This window comes from Leptosomus discolor, chromosome 2 (assembly GCF_034619465.1).
Source record: "Leptosomus discolor isolate bLepDis1 chromosome 2, bLepDis1.hap2, whole genome shotgun sequence".
NCBI classification, from domain to species: Eukaryota; Metazoa; Chordata; class Aves; order Leptosomiformes; family Leptosomidae; genus Leptosomus; species Leptosomus discolor.
In genome coordinates this window covers 104,245,331-104,264,683 of record NC_141392.1, presented here as the reverse complement: position 1 = coordinate 104,264,683, position 19,353 = coordinate 104,245,331, and the positions used below count along the sequence as shown (strand labels likewise).

Sequence of the window (19,353 nt, the reverse complement as noted above, 5' to 3'; positions counted from 1 at the left end):
TGCTGTGTGCAATTACATTCAACTAATTTTTAGAACTACAGAATGAACAATAAAACTAACGCTTTCTGTGGTCTCGCAGGATTTGGTAATGGGATGTTAGAGAAGCATGGACAATCAAATGCCTTATTACATGATTTAATGACCATTGAAATTCAAGGTCTGGGGAACAGGATGCCCCTGCTCTATTTGCTTGCTGCTGTCTAAAATGAGAACAAACTACATGTGTAAGGTAGCTGTTTAATGGAAAAGAAACATCTTAAGATTTTGCAGTCCTACAGGCAAGTTTGGAAGTTTGCAGTCAGACTGTATTAAAGGGAAGTTTCTGGTAGTCCTATGGTCCAGCAAGGAATAAATACTGACTCATAATTTGATCCTCACTTTCCTTTTAGCAGCCTTACGGCACACTCTGCTATACCGTGAAATTTCCAGTTTATTCCCTATAAGATCAGTGAAGAGGCAGAGATCTGTCTCAGATACACTCCTCCTTGTAGTTTTCACGGCTGCCTTCCTCTTCCCTTTGACTTAACAGGGGACTCCAGCAATCACAGTAGGAGGGGTTTGTTCTTCTCCCACCTAAGCTACTAAGATTTAGATACATCTGTCCTGGAGCCAGGTTTCTAAATTAAGTATGTTGGATTACAGCCAGAGGTCATCATCTTTCCTCCTTGCTACAAAGTTTCCCCAGTGGGTAAATTTGGCCTCACACCTGACCTCTAAAACTCTTAGATGCCAAGCTATGCTCAGTTTTTATGAATTATGCCTCTAGCATATGTCCCTTCTTAATGATCCACAAACACTAAAACTGTCCATAAAATTTGCATCTTGAATATGGTGACAGTCTTTTCTCAGGCCCTTACCATGCATTTTTTTTCTTCTCACATCTGTTCAGCACATTCCTCCAAAGTTTGTTTCCCACCAATCATTCTATTCACATCACTCCTCTTTTTGCAGACCCCATCTTGCCTTTTCCTTCTCAGTCACATAAAAATGTCCACTTCAGAAGACCTTTATAACACATCTTTACATTCTTCATCATCCATTATGTGCTGGATGTTGAACCAACAGGTGTAAAGTGAAGTCCAGTCACTAGTTAAATTTTCCAGCAAGCATGTCCATGATTTCTCGCACTCTGCCTTTCAGATTCAAAATAGTAATTAAAATTTCAATAGAAATAAGTATCTAGTTTTCTTTCTATGCCATAAAATGGCATATCTTCCTTGTACTTATTCCCAGTTGCATACATCTGCTCCTATCTATGAATTTCAAGCATACAGACTTAAGGATTTTGAACCAGCTCTTGGTATGAAAATATCTTGTTGTTTCCAGAACATGCAGAAATAGCCCAGATAAAAAGCTCAGATGTAGATTTCTATTGAGTGGACACCTACACGTGGTTAGCTGAATTTCTTTCTAAGTATGAATTGGAAAATATATATATCTCCTTGTTTTACAGAAATAGCTTTATATAGCTCCAGAAACAGTACAAAGCAATGACAATGATGAACAAACAAGTCTTAATTAAATGCCAAACTTACTAAAGGAAAGCAAGAATGAGGACTAAAAGGCTATTATTAGAAAAAAAAGTTCATGATACTAATTAGTACCTGAATCTAAATTCCTTTTGCATATAAATAAGATATATGAATTGCTCAGTCAGTTCATAGGTGAATGTTTGTTTTTTTGTTTTCCACAGTCATCTGTTAATTTAGAAAAGCACAATTTCGAATTAATTTCTTTCAAATAAAGAAAACTCAGTCCTGAAGAATAAAAATGTATTTTTAAAGGCTTCAAGAAACACAAAATGAAAATGGGTTCTCTATGTTGTATAGCAAAGTTCCCTTAAAATCATTATTTAACAGATAAATCAAATCAAACTACAGAATAAAATGTGATGTCAATTCTTTCCTCCGTGAAAATGAAATGCAATAACTAACATTTTTCATGACAGAAATTAAAATATATGGCATAATAATGTTTATTTCATATTTTCAATTTTTTTATTATGAAGAAAATGAATGCTATATTTCTTTTTTCTGTTGAGAACACTGGGTGGGTTCAGTATCTGTGAAGAAGATTTTGATGTATTGGCTCCAGCTGTTTACATTTTTATCATTTCTCTAAAGTTGTTTCCCAGCACTCATGACACACTGTTGTTCCTCTATGTTCACAGGTTTTGTTCCCAGACTCTGTTATGGAATTTTATAAACATTTAATTTGTATGCACCTTTCTGCGCTTGAAGGAAATTTTAAGCTATTTACTGGGCACTTGGGTTTTACTAAAATTGCTGGAAGATTCCATGACTAATTTTTATTTTGGGTCAACAGTTTACCTGGGGAACTTAATGGACGGCAGATATCTCTCAGAGTGCTGATTTGCTGGCTCTGTTCCATGGTGATGATTAGCTCAGCTGCTGCATTGAGAATATTCAAAGGCAATTATTTCATTTGATGAATGCTTTTAGGGACATGACCTTACTCAACAGAATACATAAAGTTAAAGCAGTGAGTAAACTAACATCCCCCTCCCTACCTTTCTACAGAATTTGGATTAGGACTTGCTTGCTTTACACCGAACCTTTGGGTGTTCAAGTGAGTTTTGCAGGACATGGGAGTAATCCTTTTGGGACCAATCACAGCTGATAGGAAGGCTAGCTGTATGTACAAGTGTGCATATATTGAAGGGAGGGAGACACTGAGATATTCAGACCTTTCTGTAGAGTAATTGCATGCATGAGCTATGAGAATTTGCATATGTTAAAGCGAGGCATTTGAGAGTCATGCGTCTCTTATAGCTCTTAAATTTGTGGCAGGATGCAATACAGCAATATGTTCATTTTTGACAGTTCACAGAAGTGATTCACAGCTTTTTTTTTTTTTTTTTTTTAGTCCATGGTTGGCAGTGGAAGCTGGCAAAGAGTCAATGCACAGGTTGCAGTAAAATCTCCTCGCTATGCAGTATTTGACCTTGCAGAAGGAAAATCATATGTATTCCGAGTCTTGTCAGCAAACAAGCATGGCATCAGTGATCCATCTGAAATCACAAACCCTATTCAGCCACAAGATACCATTGGTAAGACATCAATTTTAAGGCATTAGTATTAAATAAAATTGATATTTTACAAAATGGAAATAGACCACTCTCATTATAATTAGTTTAGTATAATTACAATAACAGTAATCAAGTTTATTTGTGTTCAATACTGTGAAGGACTTTAAAAAGACCAAGATGCTAAATTTCAGAAACATTCAAAAATTTTTCTAATGATCACAAGTCTCCTTACTGAGACCAATAATTGTTAAAAAGTTAATTTTAGTTATTCATTCTTCAGAGTGCTCTATTAATGTGACTTGTCAAAAAATAGGATAATACAGGTTAATCGCTAACTTAGATAATTATATTGTCTGGCTCAGGTAATTATATACTACCTAATTCCCTACAGTTTCAGCTAGATAAGGTAGCCTTTCGTTTCGTTCTTAATATTCTAAGTTGCAAATTACTGCTGGTGCAGAATTCCTGTGGCATGCAGATGAGGAGATTTCAGGGACATGGAGAGATATATCTACATATTCAGTGGTAACTTTCCATACAAAAATTAAGTGTTTATCCTGGGGCCACATTCAAAACCACAAGTGATAATTTAGGGAGTGTTTATTCATCTCGTTGCTCAAGTATTTGGTTTGCTCTTGCAGTTTTGTAGAGGTCACATATAACAGCCCCATGTATTGACAGCTGCTACATTAAAAGCACTTATCTTACTAGTACACTTGATAGAAATAGAAGAGATATTTACAGTATCTGGTATACCATAGTTCACTAAATGTTGATAGATACAGCTTTTTTAATGTTTATCATAACTTTAAAGCATATAATCCGTCACCTTTATCTTGATCTTTAACTATACATGAGGAAATAAAAACATCTTTTGCTTTTATGTATTTGTGATTTGATGTCTCATTAATGCATATAAATTATTTAAATGATTAAACATTCCCTAAGGTAGCAAAGAAAAATACTGTATTTAGTTCACTTAGTACAGAAAATAGGCTATTCCTTTAACGGTTAACGCAAGGCATTCTGAATAAATCATAGCTATAGCTGAAAGCAGAAGATGCTCTTTTGAAGAGAAACTGCAGAAGTATTTTCAGAGATGGACTTTACCACCTGAGCTAAAATACATCAGACACACACGTCTCCTTTTAGTTGCCTACACATAACACCATTTGACACGCCTGAGGGTAACTGAGACAACTGCATGGGGACGGCAATCATCACAGAGGAATTATGAGTAGCTTTCTCTCTTGAGCAGAAACAAGTGGATGGATGGGATGTCCTAGGCAATCCAAAATGACACTTAGTATTATGCATCTGAATTGAATGGTAAAAGAGCATTCAGTTTGAGATCAACATCTAAATTTAGGTGTTTCCATGTAGGTGCTCTAGATTCGTCTGCTCTCACTGTGGCAAATGAAGCCTGGAGTATAAGTTGGCTAATGTTGCCATAAGTTGCCACATGGCACCCAGCTGTGGAATGTCTACATTGGGGTGAGAAGAATAATTTTCAGGACTCTACCAACCACTGATCAGAGGCTCAGTTTAATTGGCCAAACAGACATCTAGTAACTTTTCAAATGCTTTCAGTTTGCCATTTCAGAGAGCAGGTATTCAGTATCTCCTGAGTCATGTCTGACAGCTCTGTGAAGTCTCAGATGCTCTAAAATGGCCCCAAATTAATTTGTTTGGGTAACTGAATTAAGCTCTAGATCTTTGGCTATAATGGCAGCTTAAGAATATGTGCTTGTAGACACTTACATATAAAGTCCTAAATGTAGATACCTTTATCTCAAACTCAACCCATTTGATCTTACAGACTTACTGCATAAAGTACGATAGTGTGTAAGTATTCTTTTTTCTTTTGAGATTGAAAGACTAAATGAAATAAGTGCTGCCTTTAATTTGTTTCCTGGTGCTTGTAGTTCTCCGCAATATATCAATCTAAGGAAACTAAAATGCCTTCAATAGGCAAGTGTTGGATGCCTTTCTTAACCTATCATGAAAGGCTGAGACACTGCTTTAGTTCCTTACATTGTGATAGATCAGACAGATGTTTTATAATGTACAGAATGTGTTGTCCTTGCTAAGATTTTTTTTTCCCACTTAGATCTCGATGTTTCTGGTTCTATTTATGCACATTCAAGGTGTTTAAATCAATGTAAACCAACAGTGAATTTTCACTGCATGTAAAGAGAACGGTACACTATGCTACATTGGGAGAGCTGTAGTCAACAGATTGCAGGAAGCTTTATCCACTCCTGCTTGGTGCTGCTGAGGTTGATCCTGAAGTATTGGTTGCAGCTCTGGCTCCTTTAGTCTAGAGGATTGGATGTAAAGGAACTGGAGAGATCCACTGGATGGCAACCAAGATGGTCAGGGGCCTAGAAGTTGTGACCTGTGAAGATGTGGCGATATCTGGGCTTGTTTAGTTTGATGCCTTACAAAGACGATGGTGCTGAACTGCTCTCCGCAATACTAGATGACAAAAAAAGAGGCAACAGCCACAAACTGTAGCTTAGTAAATTCAAGTTGGACATATTCTCTTAGTGAAAAAGGTGCAAGAGTTCAATGCTGGAAGAGGTTGTGCAGGGAAGCTGTGAAATCTCCATCATCAGAAGTTTTCAAGACTCAGACAAACCTGTGACTGTCAATTCATCTTAGTGCTGGTCATGCTCAGTGGTAGGTTAGACTAGATGATCCCCAGAGATCCCTTCCAACCGATGTTCCTATGCTTCTGTGAAATGCATCTAGCTAAGTTTAGCTAAACATTTAGCATTTAAACATTTAAAGTTGTCCTGAAAAGCTGACCATTTCTGAATTGGGATTGTAATTAGTTGACTGGAAGGCAGTATTTCTTAGTCTTGATATCATGCCTCTATAGTTTCTGTGCATTTCTTAGTGCTACAGGAACATAAACTATACATAAACCTCTCATTTGAGAATGAACATTTGGGAGAGACATTTTGAAAAAAAACATTTTCACATCTGTATGCTTTTATTCATACTGATACTTGAATATATGTTCTCCTGTAACTCCCTCAGAAAACCTATATAAAATCAGACAGGTAGGGACCCTCATAGCTTAGAGCAAGTTTACTCTAAGTAAACCAATAGAAAAATAAAAACATTTATATGCACATCTATAGAAATATCCAGACTTACAGTGAAACAAATACACTAATACATGTATCATATAGCAAAGTTAATATGTTAGGAGATGTCATAGCTGTAGTGATTAAATATGATAAAAGTATACAGTGTTGCATCTACCTCAGCTTACTTTTATTTTTATGTATTTCACAACAGTATATGTTTTCTCTCTTTTTCTTAGTTGTCCCATCCGCACCTGGTCGGGTAGTGGCCACAAGGAATACAAAAACATCTGTTGTAGTTCAGTGGGAGAAACCAAAACATGAAGAAGATCTATATGGCTACTACATTGACTACTCTGTAGTGGGATCAAATCACTGGGAACCTAGTAACCATAAACCTATTAAATATAACAGGTATTGACAATAATTCTGTATTTTGGGGAGGTTTGAAAACTGTAGGATATTTTAAAGACAATCTATGTGCTAAGCAATGGTTCATGGAAGATGAATATTGAAAGAATGCGAAGAAAAACAGTCTGCAGACTCTCAGAGCGAAGCTTTTCAGATTGCAGGGCAGACTTTCTCACCACCTCTGTTGTGTTTTTTTTTTTTTTTTCTCCAAAAAGGTGCATCTTTTGTCTATTCCATGATTTTGAGCTATAAAAGCAGGTTCTAGAGACAGAATTCTGTATGTCCTGGACATGAGTAAGCGTAAAATAAATGAATTATGTCATGGATTAAACAGTCTTGATGCACATCAGAAAGAGTATGAGGAGAGGAAACTCAGAATCTTTCCCATCATCCATGGGCAAAAGGGTCAGACCACGTCTGCTATAAACATTGTGGGAAAAGTGCTTTGGCTGTTGACACGACTGTGCAGGAAATCCAAGTGTCCCATCCCAGAAATAGCAGGGCTCCCCAACCTGCTACATCTATGGGCAAAGCACAGTAGCCCCTGTTTCTAGCTCCCTTGTCACGATGCTAGCCCTGTCTGTATTTCTGATGATTTATGTCTTACTGCCTCTTGAAAATATCACACTTCATTATATGATTCTTCAAGTAATTTCCTTTGTGACAATCACGCTTGCTTTTATTGGAATCACCCATCAAATGCAAAGTTTAGATGTGTAATTTATATTTTCTTATGGGTATATAACAAGTACATCATGTTGTCTAGTGTATTTTGTATGACTTTGTATTCTGCTGAATCTTTTGATGAAGTAGTCAAGAAATTTGATCAAAGAAAAAGTAAACAGTAATTCTTGATCAAAGGGATTAGGACAGCACACAAATAAGAAAAAAACATTTAATTTGTTCATATGTGAACAAATCCTACAACAGGATAATTCTGACTATTCTATTTATTTGATACAATAATTACCTAGAAAGTCAGATCAAAACTGAAAGCTATTTTTCATAGTGACTATGAAAATACAGTGGAAAATATAGTCCCTTCCCAGAACAGATTAGAATTTAACAAGCTAAAGTTCAGAGGGAATATATTGTAGTTTATCTGACTCTACCTGGTAGATCAGCACCAACAATTTAGTGAGTACTGTGACAGCACAAACTGCTTCCTATAAAATATATACTAATATGTGATGCTATTTTTTTAACCCAGGTTTGTTGTTCATGGTTTGGAAACTGGAGAACAGTATGTCTTCCGTGTGAAAGCCGTGAATGCTATAGGATTCAGTGAAAACTCACAGGAGTCAGATGCTATAACAGTACAGGCAGCCCTTAGTAAGTATGATTCTGTGCATCTCAGCTTCTTGTTTCTTGAATGACTTACATATTTTCAGCAATCACATCCTTTGGTTTCATTTGCTATAACAGTACATTTTGCAGCCATCAAGCACATCCCCTTAGTGGAGTTTGTACTCTGACATATGGTCTTTCTAGTGCAAAGACGTTTTTAAAAAAAGAAGTTATTCATAATGCCTGTTAGAAATATTGGGTCAGATTCGCTATAATGACCAGGTTGCCTACTGCTCCTCAGCTGTAACAAAGAAATGTAAATCTTATAGAATAGAATCATAGAATCATAGAATAATTAAGGTTGCAAAAGGCCTCAAAGATCATCAAGTCTAACTGTCAACCCAACACCACTATGTCCACTAAACCATGTCCTGAAGTGCCACATCTATAAGTTCTTTGAACACCTCCAGCAATGGTGACTCTTATCACTTCCTGGGGCAGCCTGTTCCAATGTTTGACCACTCTTTCAGTAAAGAAGCTTTTCCTGTTAGCCAATATAATCCCTAGCCTGCCCTGGAACAACTGGAGGTCATTTCCCCTTGTCTTATCGCTTGTTACTTGGGAGAAGAGACCAACACCCACCTCACTCCAACCTCCTCTCAGGTAGCTGTAGAGAGCCATAAGGTCTCCCCTCAGTCTCCTCTTCCCCAGACTAAACAACCCCAGTTCCCTCAGCCGCTCCTCATAAGACCTGTTCTCCAGACTCTTCACCAGCTTCATTGCCCTTCTCTGGACACATTCCAGCACCTCAATGTCTTTCTTGCAGTGAGGGGCCCAAAACTGCACATGGTATTCGAGGTGCGGCCTCACCAGTGCTGAGTACAGGGGCACGATTTCTTCCCTAGTCCTGCTGGCCACACTATTTCTGATTCAGGCCAGGATGCTGTTGGCCTTCTTGGCCACCTGAGCACACTGCTGGCTCGTGTTCAGCCGGCTGTCAACAAGCACCCCCAGGTCCTTTTCTGCCGGACAGCTTTCCAGCCACTCCTTCCCAAGCCTGTAGCACTGCATGGGGCTATTGTGACCCAAGTGCAGGACCCAGCACTTGGCCTTGTTGAACCTCATAGCATTGGCCTCGGTCCATCAATCCAGCTTGTCCAGGTCCCTCTGTAGAGCCTCCCTACCATTGAGCAGAACACCACTCCCACCCAATTTAGTGTCATCTGCAAACTTACTGAGGGAGCACTCAATCCCCTCATCCAGATCATCGATAAAGATATTAAACAAGACTGGCCCCAATACTGAGCCCTGGGGAACACTGCTTGTGACCGGCTGCCAGCGGGATTTAACTCCGTTCACCACAACTCTCTGTGCTTGGCTGTCAGCTAGTTTTTACCCCATGAAGAGTACACCTGTCTAAGCCATAAGCCATCTTGGTTAAGTTAGACAGGTAGCTATTGGGTGATTCGGAGTGATGCAAACCAGTTTAGCATGGAATCTGCTCCATTTAGAAGAGTTTCAGAAAACTTTATTACCATGTGGCTGAACCAAACAGAAAATTCCCTTTGGCTGTTCTAGGTTGGAGCACAATCTGCCTCCTCTTGTACCCTGCAAACAAAATTTCAGTGTAAGAACAATCTATTGTGCAACCTTCAGTGGGAATGGCACCTGCTGAGTGAAAGGCTGGATAATTACTTAGAACAAATGTATACAGATATGGGCTACTAGGGTCCAATTTTCATTTCTGCACAGTTTCAGTTTCACACTGAATAATTTAAAACAGAGCAACTTTTCCACGCCTGAGTGGCCTCCACGTCTTGGAGAAGAAGACCAATAGGCATACTTGTCAGAAATAATCCTCTAAAAGATTTATAATTCAGAATGGCTATTAGAAGATAAATTTGGATTCAAGTTCAAACTTACCCTATTTGATTTTTTTAGGACGCAGCATGTCTCATATGGGTAGGTGGTGCATGGATACTTGTATATCTATCACCCCTATGTCGTAAATGCACTTGCACCTTTTATTTTGTCACTGTGTGTTTTGAACATGACGGTTGCGTGGGGCATGTCACAAAACACAGAGCACATGTATCTTACACACACTTACTGGATGTTGGTGGCTTTTATCTCTTTCAGCAGACTTTGCAGCAATTTAGCAGGACTATTTACAAGTGACTTACATCAGCGTGGACTGAATCTTTCCATAGTATTATTTTAAGGGCATTTATAGGATTATAGATCTTTCTTATTTACCAAGGAGTGTTAATAATTGCAAAGACCATGTTTTATGGCCTCTGAGTATAACATCACGTTTGAAAAAAAAGAACAGAAGGCTAGTTCTGCTGATTATTGTCAGTTTTCATGCTGATCACTATCAGTTTTCATGCTGATCATTACTACAGCTACAAGATCAGGGACTGTGTTAAGGGCCTCTGCTAACATACTCTCTTCTGAATGAGGTAAGTCACATTCCTTCAAATAATACTGGTAATTCAACTGAAAATGTCAGATGAGCTTTAGGGGCAGGAGCTTAGCCTGTACCGACTGCAGCAGTACAGGGTCAAGAAACAGGTGTCTTCAGGCAAACTTTCGTTCACAGATGCAAATACAAAACAGTGCTTGCTAGAAAATGTGTTTGTTAGCAGTAGGGATCTAAAAAGCTCAGAAAAAAACGTTTTCTCCATGTCTAGACAGATGCCTGGCTAACATTTCCACTTCCGGTACAGATAGGAGTAAACTCATGCAGGTAAACTCATGAAGGAAATGTCTTTTCTGCCTCAACATATGTTAAGCTAGTGAAAGCCTAAATATTTTCTGTTCCTTATAGGGCAGAAAGCACTCTCAGTCTGAAGTAGGCTTATAACATTGGAATAGGAGGGAAAAACCATGAAGGTCTTAGATCAGACAGTCATATGACCTCATTTCATTCAAGTTCATAGCCTTTCTTTTTTTTTTTTTTCTTGTTGGGTGATTCTTACTGTATTCCAAAAGTGCTTGAGCAGCTTATTTGTTTCTTAGCAGGAAAAGATCCTCCGATCCATTTCAATCTTATAGCATAATATTTGGTCTGGGGACACTTCTGCTGACACTACCATTTCCACACCAAAGATCATCTGTTTGTTCTTGCTATCTCCTGAGAGGGCAGCACATTAGGCAGGTGCTTCAGAAGCTTCCACGTTTATGTTTTAATGTTGATTAGCAGCTTTATAATTACTTTGTTACCGATATGCAACTGATAGCAGTAAGCTGCAGAAAATAAAAGCAATACAAAACATGCTGAATAACTTCTACACAGCAGTGTTTTAGACTCCATTCTAACTCTCAGGATGCTTATTTCCTTATAGCTTGTCCATCATATCCTCATGGTATCACACTTCTGAACTGTGATGGTCATTCAATGACCCTTGGCTGGAAAGCACCGAAGTACAGTGGAGGTTCACCAATCCTTGGTTATTATATGGATAAACGGGAAGCTAACCATCAAAACTGGCATGAAGTCAATTCTTCCCTTATTACCCGGACGATTTATACGGTTGGTACTTTTTAATCTTTATTTTTCTGGAGTTGATTTGTATTATTTCTTTGCTTTTGGCTGAGTTCTAATTTATTGCAGAGAAATGCCTTAAATACTTACTACCACAAAAATAGGCCTTTCCATTGCATATTTTCAAGTTCAACAAGCCTAAAAAATGGTGTACAGAATCAGTGCCACCTTTGCTATGAAATTCTAAGACCGATAAGGCCATTCAGATATGGAAATTTTTGAGGAAAAAGGTGTGAAGCACATTTATCACAAAAAAGATGACCTATAAAATGCTTCGTAAACTATATTCATTAATGAGCACTATATGTATCACCACTGTAATAACGTGCAGAGAAAGGATGAAAGCATTTAGCAGGACAGATGACCATGCTGTCTGTAGAACTGGAGACTTGTAAATGAAGTGGAGATGGGCTGGGAACAAATGTAACTGTCCCTGTTCTTATTCTCAAAATCTGCCTTTAGGTGGAAAGAGAAGTGTATTAATAAACCTAGCATTATGCCTCATTGCCTCCTTTCCAGAGTACCAGAGAGATGATTTTAGTTTTGAAATAAATTACTTCTGGTTGCACTTACAATGTATTCAATGTTTCTTAAAGGAGGAAAATTGTGATGTGAACTGCCATGAGGAAAGGTTAGGAAGATAGAATATAGCAAGCAATTAATCAATCTGACGCATGTTAAATTAAGTTAAACAATCAGATTTTATTCCCAAATGCTTCCTAAAATTATTTCCACAAGTCAGCATTTTTTCTGTAAACCTCAGTGCAGAAATAAGTCTTTAGCAGATATTTGACACTAAAGTAGAAAATGCTGCAGATGAGCTCAGGAAGAACGTTTCGTGCACAGAAGGCAGCCAGCAATACTCAGGTGTATGTATGCTTGTGAGTGAGTTTATAACTGGCATCTGTGACATAGCAGATGGAGCATGGATGTTGAGAAATAAAAAAGGGCAGGTAGGATAGGCATGAAAAGGCAATACTAAGCAATGCTTTCCAGATATTTTCATTTTTAATGCATTTGTAAACAAATAAGTAATGTAAATTAAGGAAAACCACTCAGAGTTTAATTAATTTGATATTTAAGTTCAGTCCTGCCAGTAAATGTATTTGTGCCTGAAAGTGCATCTTCATACATTAGTTTGAATGACTGGAATCCTGAATACTGATGGGAAACAAAAGCAAGGCAGCTTTTAGTAGCACAGAATGTTTTATGACATACTGCAAGCAGAGAAGGCCCTGAGATATACAGCACAGCACCAGGAAATCACTAAAGGTTTAACCCTCTCTGATTAAATAACACAATGGGAACCCCACAAAGATTCACTCCCTTAATAACCTGGGATTTCAAAACCATTTTTACAGGCTTATCTGTTATTCTTTCTTGTGAATCACACTATATAGCTCTCTATCATCAGGAAATTCTGTCTAAATATTATCAGTGCCTGGCTTTTCCTAGTTTACGTTGTTTGCTTTGCTTTTGTATTTGATGCTATGCTGTCATATGTTTGTGACCATCCTACCACAGTTTGTTGCCATTAAAAAAGTCACATCAAAATCCTTTTTTATCTTACATGTTCCCAGAGAATATAGTTTATTAGTGAAAATCTAAAACTGTTCAGTGTCTCCACTAGAAGTACTATCCTCAGCTGCCGCTTTCTCTTGAGACATATGATTAAACACAACTTTGGGAAAATTATTCAGAGTACTGTGGTGTAGAAGACTTGTTTATTATATGTAGGTGGTCTGGAAGGATGGAATAGGGCTGACACCATGAGGCACTCAGGGAGTCAAGAAGCTCCTATATGCTTCTAGCTTATAACTTGTCTACCTTCACCTCAAAATCTGAGGTGGTGATGTGGTGAGGGACTCGTTAGATAAGTCAGGTTTCATTTACCACGGACATTTCCAGAGGTATAGCATGGATACAGGTGATCCCATTTTCAGTGCTTCCAGTGCTTCCCAGTGCTTCCAGTGCCTCACTTTGTAATGGTAGGTAATATTAAGAGAAGGACACATACAAGCCAGAAAAAAATTACTGAGAGAATTTTTCCGAGTTATATCAGCACACTGCAGAACTGATTGGATTGGCTTTTCCGTTAATTTCCTGTCATTTTCCTTTCTTCCCCGGTCAGTCCACTATGACCTCTTTAGACCAAACACAATTTGAACTTTTGCGTAAGTGAATGGCTTATGAAGAGCCATTCATGAGCAATGCAAGAAGGTATTTCATGTTAGAACACTCACCCATAGTATCTGCTAGTGGTCATTCACTGAGTGGGCTCTCTGGACCTTTGGTCTAACCTTTTACAGCCTCTTATGCCAATACATTGAGTGCTGTTATTCCTAGGATAATGTGGTTGAAACACAGAAGTATAATGTAGATCTCTGCAGTGTGCTTGGATTAAGAGTAAAATCTTCTAATTAGATCCTTCCAGTATTCCAGCACAGGAGTAAGGCCTGATAATTAATTAACCAATGCTTATTTTTTAGTATTTAATTTACTGAAAGAATATAAATCATGGCTTTTGATGATACGTTGGATTGATACATTGATTTATTGAATTGTTTTCTCAAAAAAAGGTAGAGGATTTGACAGAAGATGCCTTCTATGAATTCAAAGTTGCTGCTGCAAATCTGGTTGGAATAGGTCAGCCTTCAGATCCCAGTGAGCATTTCAAGTGTAAAGCCTGGACTATGCCAGAACCTGGTAAGTCTATTAGTTCCTCAAGAATTTCAATTCAATATAAACTCCTTAAGATATAGTCAGTGTAATGTTCCAGCCAAACTCTGCTGGATGTCTTTTGGTTAGTTTCCTCCATATCACCTATTGAGATTGCCATTGCTTCTGAGATCTCCTGTTAAAAGCTAACTCCACATCCTCACTGATGACATTGAAAGTCCTGGGAAGTGGGTGACCTTTACTTAGTTTGCTGAGTGTCTCCTTCTTTCACTGTCCACATTACCTCAGAGTACAAAGACTTCAGCCTTTAGGCCATGTTTTTATCTCTATCAGCTCTTCACCCCCAGCCCCACAAGCTCAACTTCACACTCACCACCTGTAAAATACAGGCATTTCTGCACAATAATTGAAGTTTATTAAGAATATTCCTGGAGTTTCAGACTCCACAACTATGGTCTTTGGTCATAAAAAAGATACAACAGGGGCCTGTTTCTTGACATAGAGGCAAGTAGCACAGTGTGGCTCACACTTTACAGCTAAAGTCAACTAATGTGCCCTTATTCATATGTTTCCCCTAGATTGTACCTAGGTGCTACCTGAGAGATTATTTTAGCCAGGTGTTAGAACAAATGTGCTAACAAACATACAGTAGGAATGACTGCGTGCTAGTACTCTAACCTGTGTTTAGGTTGTCTGTAGTTTAGCGGTGTAGATGTAGCTGAAGCCTGTTAATTGCAATGCTAACTCTGCAGAACTGTTAAGCAAGTATTGTGAATTCAGGACCCCTAGCAAAAGAAAGTTAAACCTTAATCTACCTCAGTGAGCAAATAAATTTGTGCCTAAATGTTAGACAGCTAGGGAATTGGTTCCCCTCAGTAATGTCTGAGTTCTGTAAATAAACATTGAAAGGGTTTTTGAGAGCCCATTCTTCTTATTTCATAACACCCTTGCTCATACCAAGCAACACTTTTGCTGAAGCTATTTCTGATGTCTGGTACTGATTTGCCTAAACAAAGCATATCACAGTACAGCCCATAATGAGAACACAGGCACCTACGACTTTAATATATTTCTACGTTCTTTTCCCCAAAATGCTGTAAAATACTGCTGTGTTGTTAAATTGAATTCTATTTATGACATTGAGCATTGATATGAAATTAAGGATCCATTCTAATACTTGTTTGTGTCATCAGGAGCTGTCTGACACCTACACACATCTGTTTCATGCCTAAATGTTCACGCGGTTATTTTCTCGGTTAAGAAAATAATTCAACCCCCTAAATCTGCTTTTGTAAAACTACTGGAATTTTTAGTGATTTCAAAAATGCATAATTAGCATAAGGCAGCAGTAATTTTCAGTTTTCTTTTCTATGCTATATGTAAAAAGTAAATCTTGCCTGGAACAAGAAACAATTCAGTAACATTATGGAATAATTTACTAGGAAAGAGTCTCAAATATCACCTAATTCAACTACGTGCCCACTTGCAGGATCAGGTATACCTATCTCATTGACAGAGGCTTGTCTAATCCGTCCTTAAAGACTTCCACCTGTGAAAAAGTACAGGTTCTTTGGACAGGTTCTTTGGACAGGTTCTATTCCTATTCTTAATTTTCTCACAATTTAAAGGTTTTTCTAATATTCCTGAATCTTTCTTCCTGCAATTTATGCCTGGTTGTTTCTCATCCTGTCCACCAAGGACACAAAGGTTATTTTTTCCTCTTTGCAGCAGCTTTTCTGTGTGTTTAAACACTTTATCAGACCACTAACTTTCCCCTTAAGTTGACAAAATGCAGTTCATGCAACCTTCCCTATAGATCATGTATTCCTTATCTCTAAATTATCAATTTTTTGCTGTTCTTTGAACTTTTTCTAGTTGGTTAATGTCTTTCTTGAATGACAGCACAAACTGGAGACATTATTTCAGATAAAGATTTTTCAATACTGAGCAGCGAAATGGTGACTCCACACCTCCTACAATTATTTGCCTCCTAACATATCCTCTTCTCTTTGTCTTTTTTAAAAAATATTACACTGTTATGCTAAATTCCAATTTTGCTTCTTTTTAATGCCCAGATTCTTTTCTGCAAAACTGCTTGTCAGAGAGTTGTCCTCCCCGTTTTCTAGCTAAATTCTTATGAGTGAATAAATCTTACCTTCTGGATTTAATGACATAGCAAAGCTGTCAATAACAAAATGTTTATTCTCCTGACCTTAACTCCCTATGTGTTAATTACATTTTCTTATCATCTTGTAATACTTAGTATAAATGCAACATCAGTGGAACAAGTGTTTTCCTTAAAGAAAGGATCTGTGACTTATACTCTCTACAGTGTTTTCAAAATGTCAATGAAATTGCTTAGTGTGTAAACACGTGAAGATTATCCTTCATTTTAAATGATATATAAAGAAATAAAATAAAAGGCACTTTCAGGAAATGAAGAGAGTGAAATTTCCGTTTTCATAGTGAACAATCTGACCTTTCTGCTCCTTGGCTAATTACATTCTTCTCATTATGAAACTAGTTGAACAGAGAGTATTGTATTCCTTCTAAAACAAACCACCACAAATAAACAGCCTCCTCATCCTCCCTCCAAATCGCCAAACCTGTTAAAATATTTCACAAGCCTTTTAAAACAATGTCTTAGCAATAATGAAATGAAATAATTGAGACTTAAGGCTGGGAGAAAGAGGCTGACCCTCTTCCCTGACTTGCTAAAGGTGCTGAAGATTAATGTAATATGACTGCAATATACTCCCAGTGTCAATGAAATATTCTTCCACCTTTTTGATATGGAAGGGAGGTTTCCTTAGAAAGGCTAAAACCCCTTGCAGGATTTCCAGCATGAGTGATGGATTCCTTGCCCAGAGCCCATAATTATTTCATCCTTTTGCAGAACTCCAGTCTTAGGTATCTCTGTGAGATTCTGTGAGTTAGCAATGATAGCTAATGAATTATTTTACATGACTTAAAAAAAAAATGAAACATCTGTGGTCTCAGAATCCTCAGAATAGAACATACTTCATTAGACATTTTCTTCTACTGTCCAGATTTCTAGCAGCTGCATCTGCCAGTGGAATTTTAATGATCTGTGGGTATACAGACATTTAGGTTGGGATTTTTTAAGACCCCTGAGAGAAGGCTCTGGGCTTCTTGAAAATTGCGGTCTTTCCATGAGAAACCTAGTATTTATCCTCATAAGGTCTGCAACAGATACTTACATGTTTCTTTTCTGAAATGTGCTTATCCAATACTGAGAAACACTTTTCTACTGGTTTTTGCTGTATATTTGGTGAACATCATCCTTTACAAATTTCTTGCTCGTTCATCACTGGTTAACTTCATGTAGTCTGGATTAGCAATCAGGTTTATTTGCAATGGTTTTCTACTCTTCTTTATTTTGAATAGTGAGATGTGTTGTAGGGAAAAGTAATATCTTGAATTACGCCAAACCAATAACACTGAGAAAATCCCTAAGTCTCAGATACTTTCATGTTTCCTTACTCCAAATTTAAAGCACAAGAAGCAAGCTTCCAGCTACATAGTTTGGTGGAATATCAGTATTCTGTCATGGATGTTTTCATCACGATAGGAAATGGATATGATTATGCCTTTATAGTATACTGGTATAAATAAATATCAAGAGTATAGTAAAAAAGAAACACGGTAAGTTAAACTGAATGGCACTAGAACAGTTAAGGGAAGGAGAAGGAAAGTAGAGTATGGAGAATATAACCTGATAGCTGCAAAGGTATAGACTCTTACTTATTCACAGAGCATCAGGATATTTCAGGTCTAAATAGTTCTAACAAATATCCTCTTAAGAAGTTCTTATTGGCTATTGTTATCCACCTCACAATGAAAAATTCTTCTGTCAGGGAATGAGAAGCCTGACCCAAAGTCCACTGGTGCCAGTGGGTTTGTACACCAACAAAAAATAAAAATCTTGATGCTAAATTATGAACCTGAGACAGGCTCAGTGAAGCAACTTTGATGTGGGGCTGCTGAATTAAATAATAGACAAGAAACCTCTGTTGTTGCAAAATTTTAAACTGCATGGATTTTCCACATGAATAACTTTCCCTTAAAATGGAGTTACCGAGTTCTAGCTAAGAATGTGTGCATCAGAATACTAATGTCACTTACTGCATAAAGCAGGTATTGCTCTATACAGCCATAAGGGGAAAATGACCTAAATACCACACATACTAGGTTTATTGTGAAGGACAAGATTTTTGAAAGCAAGCACAGCCAGAACACAATTAAAGTAGCGCATTTTGGCCTCTATAGGGTGTTTGCAAAACTTTATTATATTGAAGTGAACTTCCAATACTTGAATTATTTTAGGTCCTGCATATGATCTCACGATTTGTGAAGTTAGAAATACATCACTGGTTCTTTTGTGGAAAGCTCCTGTGTATGAAGGCAAAAGCCCTATTACTGGGTATTTAGTGGACTATAAGGAAGTAGATACAGAAGACTGGATCACTGCTAATGAAAAACCTACTTCAAAGCGCTATTTTAAGGTAACACTTTCATCAGTTAGGTTTAATTCCAAACTGAGTTCTAAAAACATCTGATTGATTGAGTACAATAAAGATGCATGTTTGAACTTGGGCTTCTGTTAACATCTTCATATAAGTAAACAAAAGACTTTAGATTGTTTTTTAAATTGGCTGTGTTCTTTATCTTGTTCAAGGTCACTGATTTACATGAAGGTCACACCTATGTTTTTAAAGTTCGTGCAGTGAATGATGCTGGGGTAGGCAAGTCATCTGAGATATCTGAACCAGTGCTTGTTGAGGCACGGCCAGGTAATGACCTGTTTTATCTTCTTTGCTTCTACAATACTGAAATACTTAGAAGTGAATTTAATCAATCTGATTTGATATTGTAGCACAGACAAGTATTTCAAGAGTTAAGAAGCTCTTAGCCTTAAAACTTAAAGAAAAAATTCATGTGGATACAGGTGTACTGTCAAGACTTTTTGCTTTACTGCAGGAAATATTTGATAACTAGTTATTTTAGTTTTTATTCTCATAAACAAAGGTGTTACTTGCTGTGAGCAAAAAGAAGTATGACTACACATTTATTAAAACCTCAAGATTAATAATAAAATTAATTTACTTAAATTATTCATATCTTCTCATATTCAGTTTTATTTCATAGATTCATTTCTCAATAATCATTAATTATTTTTAGTATAGCATTTTTTTGTGTAGAGTAAGAATCTTGCTAGTATGTGATGCTAAGTCAGCATGTGACATAAACATGCATGAAGATCT

General features: G+C 37.4%; 1 protein-coding gene across 1 annotated transcript in view; it reads left to right on the top strand.

Annotated features, from left to right (window-relative positions):
- The window catches only part of MYOM2 (myomesin 2), a 72,471-nt gene that overhangs the window by 27,092 nt on the left and 26,026 nt on the right, over positions 1-19,353 (top strand). Inside the window, exons 14-21 of the mRNA XM_086460469.1 lie at positions 2,887-3,070; positions 6,384-6,558; positions 7,766-7,887; positions 9,784-9,804; positions 11,190-11,377; positions 13,969-14,095; positions 18,416-18,594; positions 18,768-18,882. Of these exons, the coding sequence (XP_086316595.1) occupies positions 2,887-3,070; positions 6,384-6,558; positions 7,766-7,887; positions 9,784-9,804; positions 11,190-11,377; positions 13,969-14,095; positions 18,416-18,594; positions 18,768-18,882 (1,111 nt within the window). The remainder of the gene's footprint in view (positions 1-2,886; positions 3,071-6,383; positions 6,559-7,765; positions 7,888-9,783; positions 9,805-11,189; positions 11,378-13,968; positions 14,096-18,415; positions 18,595-18,767; positions 18,883-19,353) is intronic.